This window comes from Oncorhynchus gorbuscha, linkage group LG02, assembly GCF_021184085.1.
Source record: "Oncorhynchus gorbuscha isolate QuinsamMale2020 ecotype Even-year linkage group LG02, OgorEven_v1.0, whole genome shotgun sequence".
Classification (NCBI taxonomy): Eukaryota; Metazoa; Chordata; class Actinopteri; order Salmoniformes; family Salmonidae; genus Oncorhynchus; species Oncorhynchus gorbuscha.
Genome location: NC_060174.1, coordinates 62809547 through 62834632, shown reverse-complemented (window position 1 = coordinate 62834632; position 25086 = coordinate 62809547). Strand labels below are relative to the sequence as shown.

General features: G+C 45.4%; 1 protein-coding gene across 2 annotated transcripts in view; it reads right to left on the bottom strand.

Moving 5' to 3' along the window:
• LOC124006395 (serine/threonine-protein phosphatase 2B catalytic subunit alpha isoform-like) overlaps nucleotides 1-25086 on the bottom strand; it is a 59233-nt gene that overhangs the window by 3465 nt on the left and 30682 nt on the right. The window contains exons 2-13 of one of the 2 annotated variants that reach the window (XM_046316388.1): nucleotides 20326-20526; nucleotides 13028-13152; nucleotides 11478-11589; nucleotides 10427-10572; nucleotides 10072-10211; nucleotides 6202-6279; nucleotides 5867-5961; nucleotides 3442-3567; nucleotides 2962-3045; nucleotides 918-1002; nucleotides 667-764; nucleotides 8-58 (exon numbers count right to left, since the gene is read on the bottom strand). In XM_046316388.1, the coding sequence (XP_046172344.1) occupies nucleotides 8-58; nucleotides 667-764; nucleotides 918-1002; nucleotides 2962-3045; nucleotides 3442-3567; nucleotides 5867-5961; nucleotides 6202-6279; nucleotides 10072-10211; nucleotides 10427-10572; nucleotides 11478-11589; nucleotides 13028-13152; nucleotides 20326-20526 (1341 nt within the window). The remainder of the gene's footprint in view (nucleotides 1-7; nucleotides 59-666; nucleotides 765-917; nucleotides 1003-2961; nucleotides 3046-3441; nucleotides 3568-5866; nucleotides 5962-6201; nucleotides 6280-10071; nucleotides 10212-10426; nucleotides 10573-11477; nucleotides 11590-13027; nucleotides 13153-20325; nucleotides 20527-25086) is intronic. The other variant, XM_046316396.1, reaches the window with a different exon arrangement.

Sequence of the window (25086 nt, the reverse complement as noted above, 5' to 3'; positions counted from 1 at the left end):
GCTTTACCTTCTCCGTCCTCAGTTTCTGTGTCGATGGCTTCGATGGCCTCGGTGGTGGCTGGGGGGAGGGGGAAAGGAGGGGAGCGAGTTACTTCTGACAAAGCCATGCAGAATGCAGCCCCCCCCCCCCCGGCGGTAGGTAGGCAGCTGGCCAGAGACCAACGAGACACACATATAACCCAGCAACACAGCCAGGCAGGCTGGATCAGCAGCCCACTCCAGTCTCTGTAGAACACAACAGACTGAGTGACCAAAGGACTGGGGAACACCCCAGGGCTGGGCTAGAGTGACTCTGGAGGCCCACAGACACCTCACCCAGCTTTTCAAAGAGCAACTCGATGGGAGTGAATACAGGTGAGATGACTGTCTCTCTCTCTCTCTCTCTCTCTCTATAGTGTCGAGCTATAGCTAAAGAGGGCAGAATCTGCAGTCCTCCAGAGTTACGGGTGGCTGCGCAAACCTGGGTCAGAAACAAAGGGACCAGAGGACGGATACGAAGACAAAAGACCCAGGGAGAGATGGAGAGCGACGGAGACTGTGACAGAAAGTGAGTAGTCACAGTGATAGAAAGAGGAACGGATAGACAGGTTGGGAAACGAGGAGAGGGCAGGCGGGACGGAGGGAGGATAGAAAAAAAACATGGCCTGGCTTGGGCCTGGTCCTCACCACTCTGCAGGGTCTGTTTTCCCCCAGAGAGCACCCCACTGGGCAGCATGCCAGTAGGCGTCAGGCCCTTCAGCGTCAACACGTTCTCACTCTCCTCCCTGCAGGACACACACAGGTCAGAGGGCATCCACAAAGATCACTCATGTCGGCTTCTACCGTGTATATATATATATACTAAATTATAATAACTCTATATTCCACATTAGAGATGTGTAACAGCTCATGTGAAGTGAGGTGAAGAACATTCTCACCGAAGCACTTTGAACATCGTGGCCATTTTCCCGATGGCGCGGATCTTGTTCCTGATGACCTCCTTCCGAGCTGCAGCTGCGTTGGCTAAGAGAGAGAGAACACTCATTTTCAGATCTCAGGAGTGAGTCTATGGGCCACATTGAAGTGATCCATTTAAATTCTTCACAGGTAATTCAAAAAGCCCCTCATAACAAACAAATACCCAGAGGACCCAGAGGACATTTAATATACTATACACATACATTGTTTTTAAATTGTTTATCGGGATCTATGCCAGGGAGGGGAATGTAATACACTACAGCACGAATGGATTCTTAAAGGCCTAGTGCAGTCAAAAACTTGATTTGTCCTGTGTATTATATACTCTTATCGTTCGAAGGTTTGGTATCACTTAAAAATGTTCTTATTTTTGAAAGAAAAGCACTTTCTTTTGGTCCGTTAAAATAATGTCAAATTGATCAGAAATACAGTGTAGACATTGTTCATGTTGGAAATGGCTATTGTAGCTGGAAATGGCTGATTTTAAATACATAGGCGTACAGAGGCCCATTATCAGCAACCATCACTCCTGTGTTTCAACGGCATGTTGTGTCAGCTAATCCAAGTTTATAATTTTAAAAGGCTAATTGATCATTAGAAAACCCTTTTGCAATTATGTTAGCACAGCTGACAACTGTTGTGTTGATTAAAGAAGCAATAAAACTGGCCTTTAGACTAGTTGCGTATCTGGAGCATCAGCATTTGTGGGTTCGATTACAGGCTCAAAATAGCTAGAAACAAAGACCTTTCTTCTGAACTCGTCAGTCTATTGTTGTTCTGAGAAATGAAGGCTATTCCATGTGAGAAATTGCCAAGAAACTGAAGATCTCGTACAACGCTGTGTACTACTCCCTTCACAGAACAGCGCAAACTGTCTCTAAACAGAATAGAAAGAAGATTGGGAGGCCCCGGTGCACAACTGAGCAAGAGGACAAGTACATTAGAGTGTCTAGATTGAGAAACAAATGTCTCACAAGTCCTCAGCTTCATTAAATAGTACCCGCAAAACACCACTCTTTACGTCAACCGTGAAGAGGCAACTCCAGGATGCTGGTCTTCTAGGCAGTTGCAAAGAAAAAGCCATCTCTCAGACTGGATAATAAAAAGAAAAGATTAAGATGGGCAAAAGAACACAGACATTGGACAGAGGAACTCTGTCCCAATCCTCTTTCTATTATGGTTAGAGACAGTTTGAGCTGTTCTGTGAAGGGAGTAGTACACAGCGTTGTACGAAATCTCACATTTAATAGCATTAATTTCTCAGAACAAGAATAGACTGACTAGTTTCAGAAGAAAGGTATTTGTTTCTGGCCATTTTGAGCCTGTAATCGAACCTACAAATGCTGATGCTCCAGATACTCAACTAGTCTAAAGAAGGCCAGTTTGATTGATTATTTAATCAGAACAACATTTTTCTGCTGTGTTGGTTGTTGATAATGGGCCTCTGCACGCCTATGTAGATATTCTATTAAAAAAACAAAAATCAGCCGTTTACAGCTACAATAGTCATTTACAACATTAACAATGTCTACACTGTATTTCTGATCAATATGATATTTTAATGGACACAAAAATAGCTTTTCTTTCAAAAACAAGGACATTTCTAGGTGACCCCAAACTTTTGAACGGTAGTGTATATATTTCCACACTCTGAGGTTGGATAATATAACTGTGAAAACTATGACAATGCTCTTTAAGTGTAAGAGCTGTATGAAAAGACCACCTGAATTCAATTAAATTCCTTAATAGACCAATAAGAAAGAGTTCCAAACCTCTCTGCCAATAACAGCTCGTTCTCAGTTCTCCCCTCCCCACTCAGACCACTCCCAGACAGTCCTAGCAAAATTATTGCTTGAGAAATTGCTCTTTGCTAAGAAGCTATTTTCGTTTCTTTTTGACCAGTAAGGTACTTAATTGTTACCCAGAAAGGATTTGATATTGAGATTTTTTTTTTTTTAAATGGCTGCATTGGACTCTTAACAGTACAGTATATGAGTGACTCACCATCAAGGATCTCTTGGTCGTCTCCGTCATTCATGAGCTCGTCGTCAGAGCAGATGCTCAACACATTCACCAGCATCTCTGTGACTGGACAAGGGTCAAAGGTTCTCAGATGAGGGTGCTGCCGCACATTTTTCTTTATGATAAAATGTAGTAAGAGGGTAAGTATAGGAAGGACACAGTCATTGCATATCGTAGCAGTCTAAGAGCCTGCATGTGTCACGCTGAATGTTAGTCTATACTATCAAAATACGATGATTCTGTAACACCAAACTTGGGGTCAGGAAAATAAATATACATTTTCCAAAAGTGATCCCCTGCATTTTTTTTTTCGTGTGTCAATTTGGGGTTGTGTGCAGAAAAGGTTTGGGAACCCCTAACTTACCTCGGTGTGATGAACCAGATTTAAAACACCACTGTACTCATTAGTCATGACACTGATAAATGCGCCACTAATGAATAAGGAAATGGTGGTAGTGGTACCTTTCTCCCCCACAAAGGGCAGGGACCAGGTGAACACGTCCATGAAGTTGGGCAGCCAGTAGGGATGAGGGGAGCAGTTGAACTGCCTGATGTTCATCACGTTGTTCTCATACTTCAGGACTGCCGCTGTGGAGGGGGAACAACTTGAGAGGGTCCCGGTAACATAAAACATTTCAGCATGGATACACACATTGCTACACAAAACGTAGATGTGCAGAAACAACACAGTAAAAATGACCATCGGTGTGTTGAGTGATACATTGCCATAAAGCTCTGTATGTCTTCCAGGCTCACGGTTCATTTACATTTAAGTCATTTAGCAGACGCTCTTATCCAGAGCGACTTACAAATTGGATATCACATTCTCCATGTTGAGGCCCCCCGTTCCTATGTCAATGACGCAGCGTTGCATGGAAACGCGTTCGAAATCCTGTCAATTCCCAAGACGGCATGGTTTTTTTCAGCCCCTCTCACACCAAGGTTTCATGCCTTCCGTTGTAGACAGAACACAAAGCATCTGATGTACTTCTTCTACCAGGGATAAATTCACAGAGATTGATTTTCTGATGTTTTGTTGTTGTCGCATGTATTTGAAACAGCAGCAGCGGCTGATGCTAAGCAAGGATAATTATGACAATGCTTCCCTATGCTACTTCCACTATATACAGTATAAGCTTGATCTAGGAGTTTTGTCTCTTGACAAATATGCTTTAGGAAGGAGCCTTTTTTTAAACTAAAAGTTGTAACACAAATCCACGACATCTAAAAACACACTTTCTTTGAATGACTGTATAAAACACCACCACAAGGAAAGACATCTAATAATCCAAAAATGAAACCAAGAGTAGAGCTCGTATAACACACTGGCTCTTCAGAGTGGCAAGGAGATACTGGGCTGGAGCAACATTCTTAGTCTTGTGGGGCTGCACATCCTGATATGTGTTTGCGTGTGAGTGAGAGAGAGACGGACACAGAAACTCAGGGACAGATAGAGGCAGACCGAGGCAGAGAGAAACAGAGGCAGAGGAAGAGAAGAGTGAGAGGGAAACAGAGGCAGAGAGGCACAGAAACAGACAGAGGCAGAGAGAAACAGAGGCAGAGGAAGAGAAGAGTGAGAGGGAAACAGAGGCAGAGAGGCACAGAAACAGACAGAGGCAGAGAGAAACAGAGACAGAGGAAGAGAAGAGTGAGAGGGAAACAGAGGCAGAGAGGCACAGAAACAGACAGAGGCAGAGAGAAACAGAGGCAGAGGAAGAGAAGAGTGAGAGGGAAAGAGAGGCACAGAAACAGACAGAGGCAGAGGAAGAGAAGAGTGAGAGGGAAACAGAGGCAGAGAGGCACAGAAACAGACAGAGGCAGAGACAGGCAGAGGCAGAGGAAGAGAAGAGTGAGAGGGAAACAGAGGCAGAGAGGCACAGAAACAGACAGAGGCAGAGACAGGCAGAGGCAGAGGAAGAGAAGAGTGAGAGGGAAACAGAGGCAGAGAGGCACATAAACAGACAGAGGCAGAGACAGGCAGAGGCAGAGAAGAGTGAGAGGGAAACAGAGGCAGAGAGGCACAGAAACAGACAGAGGCAGAGACAGGCAGAGGCAGAGGAAGAGAAGAGTGAGAGGGAAACAGAGGCAGAGAGGCACAAAAACACAGAGACAGACAGAGGCAGGGACACAGAGGCAGCGGGAGAGGCAGTGAGAAAAGGGCAGACAGAGTGAGAGAGAAACAGAGGCACAGGAAGAAACAGAGACAGGCAGAGACCCATAGAGAGATGAGATGATCAACCACTAGGTGCCCCTCTTGAGTCCCAGAAATGCCGTGGAGAAACATTCTTAGTCTTGTGGGGGTGAACATCTTGATATGTGTTTGCGTGTGAGAGAGACGGACACAGAAACGCAGGGACAGACAGAGACAGACACAAAGAGACAGAGACATACAGAGGCAGAGTGAGAGGGAAACAGATGCAGAGAGACACAGATAGACAGAGGCAGAGGAAGAGACCGAGTGAGAGGGAAACCGAGGCAGAGAGACACAGACAGAGAGAGGCAGAGGAAGAGGGAAACAGAGGCAGAGAGACACAGAGACAGACAGCGAGACACGCCGGCAGCGAGACAGAAACAGAGGCACAGGAAGAAACAGAGACAGGCAGAGACCCATAGAGAGACGAGATGATCAACCACTAGGTGCCCCTCTTGAGCCCCAGAAATGCCGTTACAGTTCCATCAGGAGAGATAAAGCCACATGGAGATAGTCAGTCATACCGACAGTCCCTCCTACGCTCTCCCCATGTCCCACGATCCATCTCCACAAGCCACACATTGAACACCACCCACCAGCAAACACTTGCTCCAGCATGCATTCACTACAAAATATTTACTGGTTCACATAGATTCATAAAGCAGCACCACAACTACATGGAGCAGTTAGACTGACCTTTGTTGTTGTAAACATCAAGGTAGTTTGGCGCTGAGAAGATGGTGATGAGGGAGGGGAAGCCGGTGGTTTGGCTCTTCCGGTACATCCGGTAGCTATAGGGCACCACGGAGAGAGTGGGAGGTGTTTTCAGGTTGAATCATCAATTGTGTAAAAGCTACTGAAAAGTGTGTGTGTGAGAGAGAGAGGGAGAGAAGTGTGTGTGTGAGAGAGAGAGAGAGAGAGAGAGGGAGAGAGAGAGAGAGAGAGAGAGAGAGAGAGAGAGAGAGAGAGAGAGAGAGAGAGAGAGAGAGAGAGAGAGAGAGAGAGAGAGATAAGTGTGTGTCGGTACATACCCAGCATCTTGTGCTTCATGTGCTCGGATGACTGATAATAAGTTATTGTTCTGTAGGAACTCGCATACAGCTGGATAACTGCAAGGCAGAAAGGAGGGATGTCATATACACATTCACACTGTTTGACACATATCACAGTGCAACACAGCCTGACCTTTGGAATCGAACAGCGTGCTGAAAGCAGAGGTATTGTGTAACAGAGCATACACATTACAGTCAACTGAATATAAAACATTATTTCCTGCATATTACATTCGCGAAACGGAGCATGACACCCCTGGTCCAGCCACAGAGGAGAACATTGACACTGTCCGAAAACAACACAGAGCAGAGCGCCAGCAGTCGTCAGTGTGCTGTTATCAGATCCCTGCTCAGCATGATGCAAGACGTAACAGCCCATCCCAGCCCGACACATGGCTCACAGGTCGCCCAAAGCAACTTAATGCCACTCACTGGGCCTTAAAGAACACAACAAACCATCATGTCAGCTCTCATTCGACGGCTAACTGGCTGTCACTTCTACCCGACAGGAAGTGTGAGGATTAGGACATTTTCCCCGTCCTTTAGGCATACTGTTGACGAGACGGCCTGCTTGACAGCATTGGTTCTCCGCCTCTCTCTCTCTCTCTCTCTCTCTCTCTCTCTCTCTCTCTCTCTCTCTCTCTCTCTCTCTCTCTCTCTCTCTCTCTCTCTCTCTCTCTCTTCACAGATCACTCCTTTCCTTGTAGCTCTCCCTCTTCCTATCACTCGCTCCAGTTTGGTCTGGAGGAGTGAGTTGTCATAGCAACAGCTCATTGCAGAGCCCCAGGGGGGTTGTGGGATAGACGGCAGTGTTGAGTTGATACTGGCCCCTCTTTAATTCCATGCTCGACTCCGCCTCACCCACGGTGCATTTCAACCGCCTGGTTTGGAGTAGGAGATCCCCGTGTACTTGTCTACGCCCCCTCTCATCTGCTCTACATTCCTCTCCTTTAACCTCACAACAGCAGCTGTCAGTGGAGTTGATACCCCACTAGCAGCATCTAGTATATCCACCCCCCTCTGTATCTCACTCCATCCTGCTGATCCAGACAGACAGAGATGCTGATACAGATTTAGCTCGATTCCATTCCAGTTCCCAAAGCACCAATTTGACCTCTCGGTCTATAAGCTTACCATACGTTAAGAAGCCAGGATGTGTATACGGTTAATAATCATAGTGTGTGTCGGCGTAAGGTAAAATGTATTCCAATCAATGTCCCCAAGACGGCATTGCCCCCCCCTCCCCCCTCACACCAACGTTTCATGCCTCCGGCTGCAGACGGAAAAACGGAGCATCCAATATGTTTCTCGGCGATTGAAAGGACCAGAGGTGCCAATTTTGAAAACAGCAGTGGTTGATGTTAGCAGGGCAAGATTGACGTAGGGGCTGATTAAGGAACGATGTACAGTATGTATTATATACAGTGACATCAGAAAGTATTCAGACCCCTTGGCCTTTTTCCACATTTTGTTACGTTACAGCCTCATTCTAAAAATGTATCAAATGCCCCATAAAGCGAGAACCGGTTTGCCTTTCGCAGATTTCAAAATACAAAAATCAGGAAAAACGTACAGTTTGGAAAGCAAATGCCTACTGCTGAAAAGAGAAGACTAATCTGTCAAACCAATACAACTTTTTTTGTAGCTAACAGCAACGCTGTTGTTCAAAGTCGCTCATCTTTGACAACGAGCAAGTTAAAAAAAAACATTTAACCAGGCAAGTCGGTTAAGAACACATTATTTACAATGATGGCCAAACCCAGACGACGCTGGGCCAATTGTGCGTCGCCCGCCCTATGGGAGTCCCAATCAAGGCCGGATATGATACAGCCTGGATTTGAACCAGGGTCTGTAGTGAGGCCTCTTGCACTGAGATGCAGTGCCTTAGACCGCTACGCCACTTGGGAGTCAATGTACAACTGGAATTTTGATTTTAGTAGCCAATATATACTGTATATACAGTATATATTGCCTCCTAATATTGTACACTCTGTGTGTCACTTCATTGCCCTGGGCTATTGTTTGTTCAATTCAAGACCAGATTGTCAGTCTGTCAGTGTAGCCAGTCATTTTGATCATTTGTTATTAGAGAAGATTCCGCTAGTGTCTTCTGACATGACATTACTTGGAACTGCATGAAATGCGTTTATAAAAGGCAGATTTTTTGGGAGGGGGGGGGGGAATCCTAAATATGCCTCTGCTCAACTGTAACCTATCTGTGTCATGGCAGGTAGCCTAGTGGGTTGGGCGTTGGGCGTTGGGCCAGCATTGGGTCAGTAACCGAAAGGTAGCAAGATCAAATCCCTGAGCTGACAAGGTGAACGATATGTCGTTCTGCCCCTGAACAGGCAGCTAACCCGCTGTTAGTGGTGGAAAAGAAGAATTTGTTCTTAACTGACTTGCCTAGTTAAATAAAAACAAAACAATTATGGTTTTATTATAACCTTTTTTTTTATTCTCTTCAACAGTATATTTACCACGCATCCAATTGCATCTTGGCGCAAGGATTTGTTTACAGAACATGATGTTGGCCCTGTTAGGGTGGAAAGGTTATAAAAATAAAAAAACAAAGCCCCAGGGCCTATGATTTCTTAATCTGCCCCTGGTTGCTAGCTAGCTCTCGGGCTAATTATGACAGGGCTTCCCTATGCTACTTTCACTATATACAATGAGATCATGAACATAAAAAAAGAGAGCGACTGCAATCAACCTGAATAGAACCTGCAAATTGCTGTGGTAAATGATTTTTAAAAATCTGAAAATAACAGGAGATTACTTTCACCATGGTTATGAACATTTTTTATGCACATTGATGACTCAAGCCTGCATATTGATTGTGCATTTGTACCCAAATGTGCTGCAGTTTTTTAAATCCATGGCTCAGTTGGTCAGAGAAGGCGGTCTCTCATGTCTGTGTCAGATTTGGCTCCTGAGGCGTTTCTCTGGACCACTGTAGTGCTGAAACCAGCAGGTGCTGAAGCTGTCGGGCTACAGAGTGACGGATGAGAAGCACTGCTGAACTGTTCCCCTGAAGACACTATTGTAACTCCTCCCCGACAAACCAGACCGTAGGTCTTTCACCTCATCATATAAAAATAAAGCACAGTCCACCACCTAACAACAAGGATGTCGGGTGGGACGACATACAGTGTTATGTGGCTGTCTGATAGTTCCCTTCCATGTATTGCTGTGGTCATTCAGAATGATACAGTCCACAAAAGGACACAAAGCCTTTACAACATGGACATAAGCCAGCTGAGATCCACCAATAACACCTACTAATCACCAGGGATCCCATGTGCCCCCTCTCAATGACCTGAGGTGTACTTGTATTGCACCAAAATCTCCATCCATCCTATACTACCACCACCATCCCCTCTACCCCTCCCTACAGCCACGCCCCATCTAAGTTGTCATTGGCGTGTGAAATATTTAATTGTTCATATATTTGGGCAGGAAAGAAAATAAACGAATAACGGCCGGGCTCTGAGCACCTACTGGGAGCCTACCGAATGCAGCCCCATGTACATCCAAGGCTTTCCGCCCAAATACCCTCGGCACCCAGAATATAGGTCAGTGCAGCGGCTGCATCTCACACAGACATGACATATAAACGGCACACACTATGGCTGACAGGATACAGAACCACGGCAACACAGATGCACGTCGGGGCTGTGTGCGCGCCGCATTTCCCTGTGTGTGTACAATTTGAGATTTGGATTCGTGCCGTTTGGTTTGGAGGTACGTGTTTGGTCGACAGATCCAGAGTGGGATAATTGACGACTCAAAAAACACGAGGACGAGTTATGAAAGAAAGAAAGTGTTGAGGTGGAGCGAGAGAGAGCTGACCTGTAGAAGTAGGAGCAGCCTCGGACTGTGTTATGGCTGAAGTACTCCTGGGTTTTCTCGTTGCCAAAGTCCTCCAGAGGGTCAGACCACAGTAGGTCACACATGGGCCCAAACGCTGGAGGCTCCTTGAACCGGTCTATCTACAGCAGAGAGAAATGTACTGAAATCAAACACGAGCAAATACGCAAATATTCAAACACAAAAACAACACTCTCTCGCACGTACACGGGTAGTCACGCATGCACTCACACACAAAATGCACAAGTGCTGTCCTGAAGTATGCGAAGACATGAAAACACAGTTGATTTGATGCTCCTATGCATGGCTTGTCAGTGCCATGGTGGTAGTTCAATACCTTCTTTATGTCATCTAAGTTGTGTATTTCTGGTGAGAGTCCTCCATGGACACACAGAAACTGCTGGTTCATGAGGGCAGCCAGGGGAAGGCAGTCAAAAGCGTCCATGCATGAGTCATACACCTGCTCCGAGTACTTGATTTTACCTGTCCACCACAGAGAGACAACTGGATCAGTGCAATGATACAAACAGGGACCTCAGGGACCACACAAGTCATCCATCAAGGTGGAATCCTGATGTGAGATACGAGCTAATAGCTTTGACTGTTACATAAGCTGTCCATTGACATTAATGCATGATTCACGCTTAAAGAGAGATTTCAGCCTGGAACAGATAGTCCAAGTAAGAACAAACAGTATCTCACAGTCAAAACCATTTACATTTGAGTCACTCAGCCAGAGCAACTTACAATAGTGAGTGCATACATGTTTGGATGTCTTTTCGTAATAACATCCAACCATCCTCTCTCAAGAGGATATACTGTATTGTGTGATCCGACTGAGCAGAGAAGAACAAGATGACTCCCATCATGCACTTCTCCATGGACGTTAGAGACCCAGAGAACTATTTAAAAAAAATAATGAGTCGCACACTTCATATATAAACTCCCAGAAATTTATTGGGTAAATCACCTAAGACCCAGAGAACACCTCTACCATCTGTCATATTCCTTCCCAGCTAAGGGATCTCGGATATTCATCACAACACCTTCTCACACTTCTCCCCGGGCTCACCCGATTTCATCTTTGTTTGTGTGTGTCTGTATGCCATGGCAGTCTTTTTTTCATTAACTCCTAATCCCCAACCTTTCACAGCATTGGTAACCATGGTGATGTGCCACCGGAGAAGATACGGAAATAGGTTCCAGGTCTACCTGTGCTTGTAGTACTTGTAGTACTGCTTCTCCTCATGGGATACCTCGGCTCGAACCATCCATCCACTACTTTTCGCTAATGTATCACGCTTTCAATTTCAAGAATCCTTTCATAGCCTCTCAAGGAACAATGCACGAGATGACACAGAAATAGAACATCTCTGGAGAGTACTCACATTCTTGTTTGAAGGTGAAGTATTCTGTCAAATGTCTACATTCATGGTTTCCTCGCAGTAAATATAGCGTCTTTGGGTAGAGGATTTTCAGCGACCAAAGGTACAAAACACACTGTCAAGAGAGTAGATAAAGGGTTATTTGATCAGTTTACATACACACACACACAAAAACTGAATGATATGATACACTGTTCAGGACCTAAAAGAAAAAGGCCTGCATCAGGCTGCAGCTTGACGATAACAACGTCAGCGTTATATAACATTGGATATAAAATCAGACCGTATCACGATCAATGACTGCCTCGAGCTCAACCCAGAAAAGGCCTGAAAATGGACCTTTATTTGAAATATATGAAACGCAACAAGCAACAATTTCAACGATTTTACTGAGTTACAATTTATATAAGTAAATCAGTCAATTGAAATAAAATTCATTAGGCCCTAATCTATTGATTTCACATGAGTAGGCAGGGGCGAAGCCATGGGTGGGCCTGGGAGGGCATAGACCCACCCACTTGGAGCCAACCCAACCCAGTGGGGAGCCAGGCCTAATCAATCAGAAGTCGTTTTTCCCCACAAAAGGGCATTAATACAGAAATAAATACTCCTCAGATTTATCGACAGTCTGTTTGGCTGGTATCAGACGATCCCCTAATTGAAGAAGCCGGAAGTGGAGGTCTTGTGTGGTTACACATGATCTGTGGGTTGTGAGGCCGGTTCGGCGTGCAGCCAAATTCTCTAAAACGACGTTGGAGGCGGCTTATGATAGATTAATGAACATTCAATTCTCTGCCAAAAGCTCTGGCGGACATTCCTGCAGTCAACATGCCAATTGCATGCTCCCTCAAAACTTGAGACATCTGTGGCACTGTGTGACAAAACTGCACATTTTACAGTGGCCTTTTATTGTCCCTTGTGCACCTGTGTAATGGCCATGCTGTTTAATCAGCTTCTTGATATGCCACACCTTTCAGGTGAATGGATTATCTTGGCAAAGGAGAAATGCTCACTAACAGCGATGTAAACAAACATTTTAGAGAAGTACGTTTTCTGTGCGTATGGAACATTTCTTGGATCTTTTATTTCAGCTCATGAAACATGGGACCAACACTTTACATGTTAGGTTTATATTTTTGTTCAGTGTATATCAGATGAGGACGCCCAGCCATTGATTTGGTGACAGCTGATAAAGATAGTATGATAATCATGAGAATTGGTAGAGCCAGTCTGTTTGCGGATAATCAACCCCCCAGGCCAGCGGGAGAGCCTTCCTTTATGCAACTGCAACTTGTCAGCATCGATTGCATGTGATTGGATGATTCCTCCTTCCTCCTCACAGAAGATTCCGGGGGAAGCTGGCCGAGTGGTGTTTTTGCGGTGCTTCAGTGCACTATAGCTCCTCCAATATAGCAGCGCAGGGACAGAGCACAGCACACGGAGTGGCACAGGGAACGAGGCAGCAGCAGTGTTTTTCAGTCGTCAGAGACGCCATTTGTCTCTCATTCCATGTGGAAACGGCAGGAATGCCTCCCAGTCTAAAGGTCTCTTACCTCGATACTGAAGTATCCCCGGTCCACATAGTCTCCCAGGAAGAGGTAACGCGTCGTGGCCGGCGAGCCACCCACCTCAAACAGCTTCATAAGGTCAAAGAACTGCCCATGGATGTCCCCACACACTGCAAAACATCACATCCCACAGCGTGAGAAATGATCAGCACATTATTACTGGATCTGTTAGCATTACATACAGTACACAACGGCATTTTATATACAGTTGAAGTTGGAAGTTTACATACTCTTAGGTTGGAGTCCACACATTTCTTGTTAACAAACTATAGTTTGGCAAGTCGGTTAGGTCATCTATGACACAAGTCATTTTTCCAACAGTTGTTTACAGACAGATTATTTCATTTATAATTCACTGTATCACAATTCCAGTGGGTCAGAAGTTTACATACACTAAGTTGACTGTGCCTTTTAACAGCTTAGAAAATTCAAAAAATGATGTCATGGCTTTAGAAGCTTCGGATAGGCTAATTGACATAATCGGAGTCAATTGGAGATGTACCTGTGGATGTATTTCAAGGCCTACCTTCACACCCAGTGCCTCTTTGCTTGACATCATAGGAAAATCAAAATAAATCATCCAAGACCCCAGAAAATAAATGGTAGACCTCCACAAGTCTGATTCATCCTTGGGAGCAATTTCCAAACGCCTGAAGGTACCACGTACGTATGTACAAACAATACGCAAGTATAAACACCATGGGACCACGCAGCCGTCACACCGCTCAGGAAGGAGACACGTTCTGTCTCCTAGAGATGAACATACTTTGGTGCGAAAAGTGCAAATCGATCCCAGAACAACAGCAACGGACCTTGTGAAGATGCTGGAGGAAACAGGTACAAAAGTATCTATATCCACAGTAAAACGTGTCCTATATCGACACAATCTGAAAGGCCGCTCAGCAAGGAAGAAGCCACTGCTCCAAAACTGCCATAAAAAAGCCAGACTACAGTTCGCAACTGCACACAGGGACAAAGGTCGTACTTTCTGGAGAAATGTCCTCTGGTCTGATGAAACAAAAATGGAACTGTTAGGCCATAATGACCATTGTTCTGTTTGGAGGAAAAAGGGGGAGTCTTACAAGATGAAGAACACCATCCCAACCGTGAAACACAGGGGTGTCAGCATCATGTTGTGGGGGTGCTTTGCTGCAGGAGGGACTGGTCTAACTACACAAAATAGATGCCATCATGAGGAAACAAAATTATGTGGATATATTGAAACAACATCTCAAGACATCAGTCAGGAAGTTAAAGTTTGGTCGCAAATGGGTCTTCCAAATGGACAATGACCCAAGCATACTTCCAAAGTTGTGGCAAAATGGCTTAAGGACAACAAAGTCAAGGTATTGGAGTGGCCATCACAAAGCCCTGACCTCAATCCAATAGAACATTTGTGGGCAGAACTGAAAAAGCATGTGCGAGCAAGGAGGCCTACAAACCTGACTCTGTTACACCAGCTCTGTCAGGAGGAATGGGCCAAAATTCACCCAACTTATTGTGGGAGCTTGTGGAAGGCTACCTGAAACGTTTGACCCAAGTTAAACAATTTAAAGACAATGCTACCAAATACTAATTGAGTGTATGTAAACTTCTGACCCACTGGGAATGTGATGAAAGAAATAAAAGCTGAAATAAATAATTCTCTCTACTATTATTCTGACATTTCACATTCTTAAAATAAAGTGGTGATCCTAACTGACCTAAGACAGGGAATGTTTACTAGGGTTAAATGTCAGGAATTGTGAAAAGCTGAGTTTAAATGTATTTGGCTAAGGTGTATGTAAACTTCCGACTTCAATTTTATGATAAAGTGTGTGTGTCTGCAGTCTTGTAAGTCTGCGTGTGTGGTACTGAGAAAAAGAGAGTGCCTGTGTGATGCATGCTTTTCCTGTGTAAATTAGACAGTAGAAGATTTATGCTGTTTCTCGGTTCAGTGATTTTCTCAGAGAGTGTGTAAGAGAGATGAGAGAAGTTGCAAACTCCTGTTGCCATGGTGATATGATTTTTATGAGAATAAATAATGAAATAAATGGAAGTTTCTATATATCATCTCGCCCTCGCGTGGTGTTGGCATGGCGATGCTGCCTGGGTGTTTGGCCCCAGACGCCTCTCTCTTTCTACCCCCAGTAGGAGGTGGGTGTGGCTCAGGGACCCTGGGCCTTGGGGGAGGGAGCCTGGGAGGCTGGGACTCTGGCTGGCTGGTTCCAATCCCCCGGAGACAATAACAACTGGACCCTGGGTGCTCAACACTGTGGCTTTACAGACTAAACCTGCATCTCATTTCGTCCTCTTTCCCCGTCTCCTCTCTTTCATCACCACTCTCTCGCTCCCACTCACCCTCCCTCTCCTCCTTCCATCTGCCTCGGTCTCCCTCTATCAGCTCCACTGTGGCCTTTTGTCCACTCAAAGCTCAGAGCAACGCGATTGGGAGCCTCTGCTTGTGTGAGTAAAGCAATCAACACACGCACACATGCTTGCACGCACACGCACAAATAGCATATGCACACAGCACATAGAGTAGTAGTACATGAATGCATAAATACACACACACACGCACGCACGCACGCACGCACGCACGCACGCACGCACGCACGCACGCACGCACGCACGCACGCACACACACACACACACACACACACACACACACACACACACACACACACACACACACACACACACACACACACACACACACACACACACAAACGTAAGACTAAGCACAGACACTCTAAAACAGTGCTAGTAACAGCAAAAATACAGTCGTCTTACACAGAGATCCACACTTTCCAACTCTATTCTTAAGAATGTCTTTGCACTGATACCCACATCATCATCCATTATTCATGCTCAACAAATGAAGCATATGACCCTCATGTTTGTGGCGCTTGTTCACCAGAGGGTCGAAGGACTACCCCATTGTACTGTAACTAAGGTATCCCGTCTCCATTTACCATCTCCCACCAACCAATCAACCATTTCGTCAGTCAGTCCACCAATCAATCACTCAGTGCCAGGGGAGGAGCCATCTGTACATTGGGCTATGTCTATTTATCATGTTCACAACTCCTAGTATATCTTGGTAACACATGCTGCACAATGGCAACCAATGCATTTTTCAGAGCAGGAATGAAATGAAAATGGATACTAATACCAAATGAAATGAAACTAGAATTTGAAGAACCTATGACCCCTAATGTCGGTGACACACAGTGTGCCTACTTCTAACTAAATTATAGCACACGAACAAGGACAGGCAGGCACCAGCGTACAAATAGATTTCTAATCTCAATGTAATCACCTGTTTAAACACGGGATAAATGGGCAGTTATCTGACAAAGCAAATGGGTCGGGACTCACATTACAAGTGAACACTAGCTGCTGATGTAGTATGGTAAACGGTGAGATCCTGTGTCCTCTACTGCCTTACTCCAGCATTCCTCTCCCTCCATGGCCGTAGTATGACAGGGGATTCAGACATGGGGGAGAGTAGAACAGGCTGATGAGTACAGAAGAGAACCTACTTGCTATGGGATTAGATGTAATGGTAAATAGGTCTACTTGCTATGAGATTAGATGTAATGGTATAACATACCTCGAAATCAACGACCAATCATATTCATCTGAAGAAAACTGAAATCACGCCCTACGGACCAATGGATGCTAAGGCCACCCTCGGAAGCCCCACCTTCCTGGCTATAATACTGGGGCTGCCAGTATTCCTCAACTCAGTGAGCCCAAATATGACCAAAATATGTTACACCTCGTTCCCTCCTTCAGGGAACAGTAATTATATTCATAACCGTATGTTCCCTTTCAATCGGTCACTCGGAATAACATACTAAGGGACATACAATCACGCCCCAAGCCGGCTCAGATGATACCAAACTCGGAGGCCCGTGGCAGCCCAAGCACACACACGTTTCATCGACTCCAAAAAGGGGTTACGGAAGTCATCCTTTTCCCTAATACATACCGGAGAAGCCTGAACTGTCAGAGCCCGATGAGGACTGAACTGTCAGAGCCCCATATAGGGAACAAGAACCTGCTGCAACTTGGCTATGTGTACTGAAAGTCCACAGACCCCACGGTTCCAAGAACAATACTTACCTTGTGAGCCTGAAAAGCCAGAACTCGTACACGGAATCGCAAGTCCCAAAAAAACAGAACACCTGTCGTGACTCGGTAAAGCGCAACACGTGCTCTGCATAGCATCGACCGGTGTCGATGAACCACGGCAGCTGGAGGCTCAAGCCCACAGGAAACCTGCAGTAACTTGTGCACGCGCGCACTGCCACGGCAGCTCAAGGTGCACGCCCAAAGGAAACTATGGTAACCCGGATAATGCGCACTTTACACGCTGCCGCTCCCACGGGCAGCACAAGGCTCAATTACATAGGGAACTGTGGTAACCCGGATAAATGCACAACCTGCACGCTGCCTAACTCCCACTCCCGGAGCCAGCCATAAGAACCCTAGGAGCCACACTAGGAGCAGTTACATCCAAGTGATAAAACCTCACAAAAGGTATGTGGGAAACCCCAACTTACTGCAGCACAGGTATCCCCACTCGTCATGCTCTTGAACAATGCCCAAGGAGCTGTCACACCCCGAGTGGAGTGAGTATGCATACCGCTAGGCAACCATTATCCTTTGGTGTCATATGCCAGGGACATAGCCTCCACAATGAGAGAGACGCGGTTTAGAAAGGGCCCTACCCCGAGCTGGATTAGCAAAGAAAAATACAAACGCTGCTCACAATGCAGATATCCTTGGTCCTATCCATATACACTATATATGCAAAAGTATGTAGACACCCCTTCAAATGAGTGGATTTGGCTATTTCAGTCACACCCGTTGCTGACAGGTGTATACAGCCATGCAATCTCCATAGACAAACATTGGCAGTAGAATGGCCTTACTGAAGAGCTCAGTGACTTTCAACGTGGCACAGATATAAGATGCCACCTTTCCAACAAGTCAGTTTGTCAAATTTCTGCCCTGCTAGAGCTACCTCGGTCAACTCTAAGTGCTGTTATTGTGAAGTGGAAACGTCTAGGAGCAACAATGGTTCAGCCGCATAGTGGTAGGCAACACAAGCTTACAGAACGGGACCGCTGAGTGCTCAAGCGCGTAGAGCCTAAAAATGGTCTGTTCTCGGTTGTAACACTCACTACCGAGTTCCAAATTGCCACTGGAAGCAATGTCAGCACAAGAACTCTTCGTAGGGAGCTTTATGAAATGGGTTTCCATGGCCGAGCAGCCGCACGGCACACAAGCCTAAGATCACCATGTGCACTGCCAAGCGTCGGCTGGAGTGGTGTAAAGCTCTCTGCCATTGGATTCTGGATCAGTAGCCATCAATTGACAAGCGATATTGGCCAAATGATCCACAGTTACGTGTCCTTAAAAACAAAAACAAATTATCAAAAAAGGATTTGTGTGCCGGTGCGCACTGCCTTTGGAACTTAATTTAGCCAACAAAAATGTCTCAACAAAATCAAACAAAACACTTTTTGCACAGGCTATTTAAAGAACTGGTTTAGATGTAACATATACTGCAATGAATTCTAAACAGTAGAGAGGTGTCATTCTTGTTTTGTAAAGACATTTGACAAAATAAAACATTGCGCAATGCTACCTGTTGTTGGTGTTTTTAATAGGTCGTTGATTTATGACTGACAGTGTGCTTGTTGGGAGACAACCTTTGCTAGTGTTATGGAAGAATGAGTTGATTTGAGACATGTATGAAGTGTTTTGGTAGTGTTCGTGCATTTTGGATGTGAAATTAACTGCTGTGCCAAGCTGAAAGTTGGTTAGGAGATCTGTGTGAAGTTTTGAAAAAGTGACCTAAGTATTGAGATCTGGGTCCTAACGATGGTAATAAATAAAACTGTAATACGATTACATTCCTAAGTGTGGAAAAGATATTTCGAAAAAACTAACTTATGACTGAACAAACAAATATAATGGAAATTATTCGCTAAATGATTAACTTTTACGCTAGTGACAAGAAACATATGGAATGTTCCATGCATCTGGACAGTGGATCTAGCCAGAGCCATATATTTAGAGAGTTTGGCCAACTCTTTGAATTTGTAATATATATATATTTTTTAACTAAATTCCATGTGTGATGTTAATGGGGTACTAACATGGCTGAAGGGTCATGTAGGCTAAACACATCATAACTGTCATTCTGTTACTGGGAGATAAAATGGCTGCCATAGAATGTTGTAGTGTCATGTAAATGCATCATAATGCAGAAACGTCAATGTCCCAACTGTCTAAGCACATGGCTCAGGACACAGCGCATAGTGTTCGATATCGCGTTTTGCGACAAAACACATTCTAAAGCACATCTAAAGTAAATGTTCATAGAAAGGAACAATTCATTTTCAGATAATAAAAAAAAAAGCTAAATGTGAAAAAATGTGTGTTTATTGCGTTTTGGAGTCAAACCCTTTAAATGCAGGTGAGGTGACAAACCGCTGTACTTCTATGATTGGTTGAACAAGCCTCAGTATACTCTGGTCCTCATCATGTACAAGTGCCTGTCTGAGAGGTATCTTCAAACGACACTCAACATTGATGCTCTGATACTTGAAAAGAAAGATAAAGAGAGATACAGAGCGCTTGAGGTGCTTGAGAGATATAGTATTCTTACATGCCTGTAACACTTGAAAGTGACAGCGAACTGATATGGGACTCTGCATATAGAGAGTCCTGCTTTTCCGTCTCTACTTTTCATCTTCATTTCAACTCCAGTCAGGTGCTTTGGAGTTTATTTTTGTATTTCAGGTCATTCATTTGCACACTCACTCCCAGGCTCGCTATGCTTGTCTTCCTGTTTCACTTTCAGACACTCTACTTGCCCACAAATATTTGCTTATAGACATAGTACAGTAAGACAACTTCACACACATACATTTATACATCAAACGAAAGTACATTCTCCCAGATAGCCAAAATACCAAGTTCTCTACAGTGCAGGTTTGCTCCAGAGCTCAGAATCACTCTCACGTTAACCTGCTTATAAAAGAGTCCCTCAGTCTGAAGCACTTTAGACCCACAGACCCACTCTCACAGCAACCTAGTCACTCATAATACTCGTTCTCACTCGCCACTGGACCAAGTAACCAGAATAAATCATATCTATTCTGACAGGTCTGTCTTCAACAGACAGGTCTGTCTTCCTTCCACCCTGTTGGACCGTGATATGAACGTTAGTCAACGTTTGTTTCGCCAAAGTCAAAAAGGTAAAGGTGATCTCTATTCCTCACCTGTGACTGGTGCTTCTATGTCCAGCATGGTTTTCTCCTGGCGCAAGATGGCGGCGCCCTCGTTGACGATGCGCAGTGCCACGGCCTCCTCCACGCGGCCCTCCTTGGTGAGGTGGGCTTTGAGCAGGTCCACCCTGGGCTTCCCCTCACTGTCAAAGACCTCCTTCAACGTGAGGCGATGACTCAGGGGGAAGGGCACGGCTGTGGAGACAACACAGTGAGACAACACAGTGAGGTGAGACAACACACCCCAATGGGACGTCGAGACAGTCCGTGATCACCTGCTCTGAGGCTAGGACACAAATACTTCAGACTTAAAGTTAAGCACGGGAAAAAGATCCCAGAGAATTCTAATCGCATAATGTTTTGTTAAAAAAAAGAAGCTTACTTTATGTGATAATTGTTTGCAAGCTACTTTAACTCTGGTCCAGACTGATGGTGCAGAGGATTATTCTACATTATCTAGCTTGTCCTTCCTATGACATTAGTTCCCTCTGCGGGATGTATTGTACCAGGGAACATGACTTCATGTAGTACAGTACAATCCAATCCAAACGCTGAGGGCCCCAGATATAGAGGGCGGGGAAGATGAGAGCCAATGAGAAGAGGAAACAGACCCATCAAATCAAACCATCACGAGACAGGGAACAAAGACCACTCCCCTTAGAGACCCTCACACGGTATATCAGTTGAACACAGAGCATCAGTTGTACAGCCAGCTCACAGGGGGAAACCGTTAGACATCCTCAGATGCCGGATTCCAAATAGTCTGAGAGCAGTATGGCAATAAAAGCGTCGCAGAGTGTCTATCAGCAGACCTGCAGACAGAGCCCAACACATGTGCGTTGAAACATTTCCTTATGAGCTGCCTGGCGCTGTTTAACGGCCGTGGTGCTGAAACAGTGACCAGCCTCTTGTTTTGGTTCGTGCTGGTGCTGAACGTTTGCGTACCACGGGCTCGGGAGAGACGAAGGTCGTAACACAACCCGACCAAGCCACACTGCTTCTTAACACAGCCCGCCTCCAACCCTGAAGCCAGCTGCACCAATGTGCCGTGCACCTGGCTACCTTTGTTAGCGCGCACTGCGCCCGGGCCGCCACAGGAGTCGCTGGTATGCAATGAGACAAGAATATTCCTACCGGACAAACCCTCCCTAACACGGACAACACTAGGCCAATTGTGCGTCGCCCCACGGACCTCCCGGTCGCGGCTGGCTGCGAACCCAGAGTCTCTGGTGGCACAGCTAGAGCTGCGATGCAGTGCCGCAGACCACTGCGCCACCCAGGAGGCCCGCAGCAGCCTTTCGTACCGCTGGACCTGTGGCCTTACTATGAAAGCAGGTTTGCATTCCAATCAATCGGTCGTAGACAATTATGTTTGATTCAGATTGGATACTAAATCCAACACCATTGTGCTCTTACATCACAGACCAGTTAGAATGAAAACACCACACATCAGGCAGGTCCTTTGACCCATAGGACAATGCACCTGTGAACTCACAACTATATAGGCCTGGGGGTCTTGATTGTTTCCATCAGCCAATTACACTACTGTACAAACCTACAAAAGGTATTTGATTGGATGGTGATTCCCTCACCAGTGTCTCAGCTCTAAACCTGTTGCTGGCTGAAAAGTAATAATAAAAACCAGCTGATACAAGGACCTAAAGCAGAGTGGTGCTCCAGCCCCTGCAATATGATTGTCTGAGATGCGCAAAAATGCACACATGCACGCACACAGAGCAATACAGCAATATGGCCAAGTTTTTGTCGGCTAGAGATTTGTGTTGCTCAAGTGCATGTGGCGCTGGGGAGCTGCTGAGCTGAACGCTGGGGGAATACAAGAGAGAGAGCAGAGAGCTCTCCGAACTGAGGCCCAACGTGATCAACATGCTGTTAAATAATGGATGCTTGACTAGAGGGGGAAAAGAGAGAAATCTCATGTTCCTGCTGCTGGGATAATGAGCCCAGGCCTGGCAGGAGATTTTCACTGGGGTAAATTAATCCCATTCAACAGTGTGTTTGTGTTTTATCTGTGCGTGTGTCTGTGTGTGAAAGTCCATGTTAGTATATGTCCATGTGCGTACGTTTTGGGCTTGTGTTATTTGCCTGAACGGTGCATGTTAACGTGTTTGCCTCTGTGCTTACATATACGGTAGGTGTGTATACCTGACTGTATTGTGTTTCCAAATACACACCGAGTGTACAAAACACTCGATGACCTATAACATCTGTAGCTCAGTTGGTAGAGCATGGAGCTTGTAACGCCAGGGTCCCGAGTTCGATCCCCGGGACCACCCATACGTAGAATGTATGCACACATGACTGTAAGTCGCTTTGGATAAAAGCGTCTGCTAAATGGCATAAGTTATATATTTATTATTATACCTAGTCAGACCAGGTGAAAGTTATGATCCCTTACTGATGTCACTTGTTAAATCCACTTCAGTCAGTGTAGATGAAGGGGAGGAGACAGGTTAAAGATGGACTTTTTAAGCCTTGAGACAACAGAGACATGGATTGTGTATGTGTGAATGGGCAAGACAAAAGATTTAATGGTGGTACTCGGGGCAAATCATGTTCACTCCTCAATGCTGTGAACCAGATTGTGTTCTCACAGCTAGCAGGAGCGAGATGAGGCAGAGCTGTGTGATCAAAAGAACGTGTCACAATATCAGTGGCCTGTCTGGTGTGTTTATATCTCAGTCTAACCTACAGACGTCGCTGAACAGCCACTATAATACACTCAAAAGAGCCCTAATGGTTGAACTGCAGTGGTAGGTACTGTGCCTAATAAAGAGACTAGAGATACTGCTTGCCCTGTATGGTTTGTAGACATGTCTGTGTCAGTTTGAGAGTGTGCATCATTTCCTTCAGTGTGTGTTTTCACACAACAGACAGCACCGTGCTTCTGATACTCTCCGACGCTAAAAGACTGAGAAGTCAGGGAGATTACTGGTGGACATTAGAGAGGGGGGAGAGAAAGAGGGCGAGATGGAGAGAGGTGAGAGTGTAGAGGGGAGCAAGAGAAAGAAACCAAGAAAAGGAGGGAGGATTTAGAGGGAGAGAACACCAGGCATGGTGAAAACACACGAGAGAAAGAAAGAGGGGGAGGTGGGGGGTTGAGATGGGAGACAGCGCACTTCGACTGGGCGCCCAAGCTAAGTTGAACTGTGGTGTACGTTGCCGGGCAACAGCAGCTAACTTTTGAAATACAGCCAGTGTCAGCGCGAAATACTGCGATTTGCATGGGAGGATCAGAGGATGCAGTATTCCCTCGTTCTCTCCTTTTATGAAGCACAATTTCCCCAAGACAATGCAGAAAGGGCAGGGAGCTTGATAATTGAGTAAGGGTTTCAATAAACAGGAGACTAAACAATACAAATATAGCTTCTTACCCATTCTGCTATTCCATGGACTTATCGTCACTGCACAGCCTACAGTAATTACCACCAGACACATGTACTGTACCTTCATTAATAAATGGCCTTGTTGCCTAGGTCCTTTTTAAAAATTATTTTACAGCCACTCTACTGTATATCAACCTGTCATGAAACATTGCCAGGCTGGATGCTGCAGAGAGAGAGACGGGGGAACTGTTGGTTAAACACTGCCTGGTTTCTACCTAACTAATACAACAGCAACAGTGAATACTCTCCATCCAGCCCTGGCATCCTGTCAATCTGTCCACACGTACAGCACAATACTCATCCTCTAGGTGTGTAGCTACTGTCCGTCTGGATCTATGTGCACCTGTCTGTCACGTCTCTGGCCCAGGCTTGTGTTAGCTAGAGGCACCTGTCACTTGTCTCAGCCCTGCTTCTACCAAACCTGCTGTCCCTCCTCTATCTGGGCCTGTGACCGTCTTCATTACCACACAGGGATATGCGGCAGGGAGGAAAGTTGCTCCAGGACTAGAGCTCTTGTGGTTTATGTCATCCTAACGTTGTAATGGACATTGCACATAACTAAAGAGTAGAATTTACTACCTAAGTGCAGATTCCCGCCTAAGCCATATGCAGTGTTGCCAGCGAGCTTTTCTTTGATTAAATAGACAAGACTAGAGACACGTGGAGATATTGTAAATAACATGACAAACAATTTTGCCAAATCATTTGGGTGACAAGATGTTGTGTTTGGTTCCTGTGTGCACTGTGAATAACTCTTGACCTTTAAAAGAGTCGATTCAATACCAATTGACATTCGTCTCGTTATTATTGCTGGGATTATCACTGTACTCTGTACTCCATTTAATTGAGATTGTGTAGCTGTTGGGATAACTGAAGGGTTTGTTATCATAGCACTCAACAGCCTGTGATGCGAATGTTTGAAATGTCTAAATGAGTGTGTTCACCGATTGGACCTACGTTGACCCTGTTTCTTTCCTGTGCAAAACCCCAAATGTGCAGAGCCCTAGTGCATTCGGACTGTTTGCATGGAGTCTGCCAGGCCGTATGGCAGCTTGCGGCCCACAGATCAGCCCATGCATGAAAACCCAATATGCTAAAGACTGGGAAGAGAAGGAGCCAAGGAGGAAGCCATGTTAGCGGGGATCTAAACAGAGCAGCCAGAGTAAACACTAGGCAGTGTTTGTTTGACCAGTCCACAGTACTGATGATGTCCCAAAACCACAACAGGTAAACTCAGTTGAATTAGAGCTGCACATTGCTCTTCAGTTATGCGTAGAGCATACATTTGGACATTCACAAAATGGCAGAACTCAGTCATCGGTTCAGGTCTCTTTTTGTCACCACCCCATGA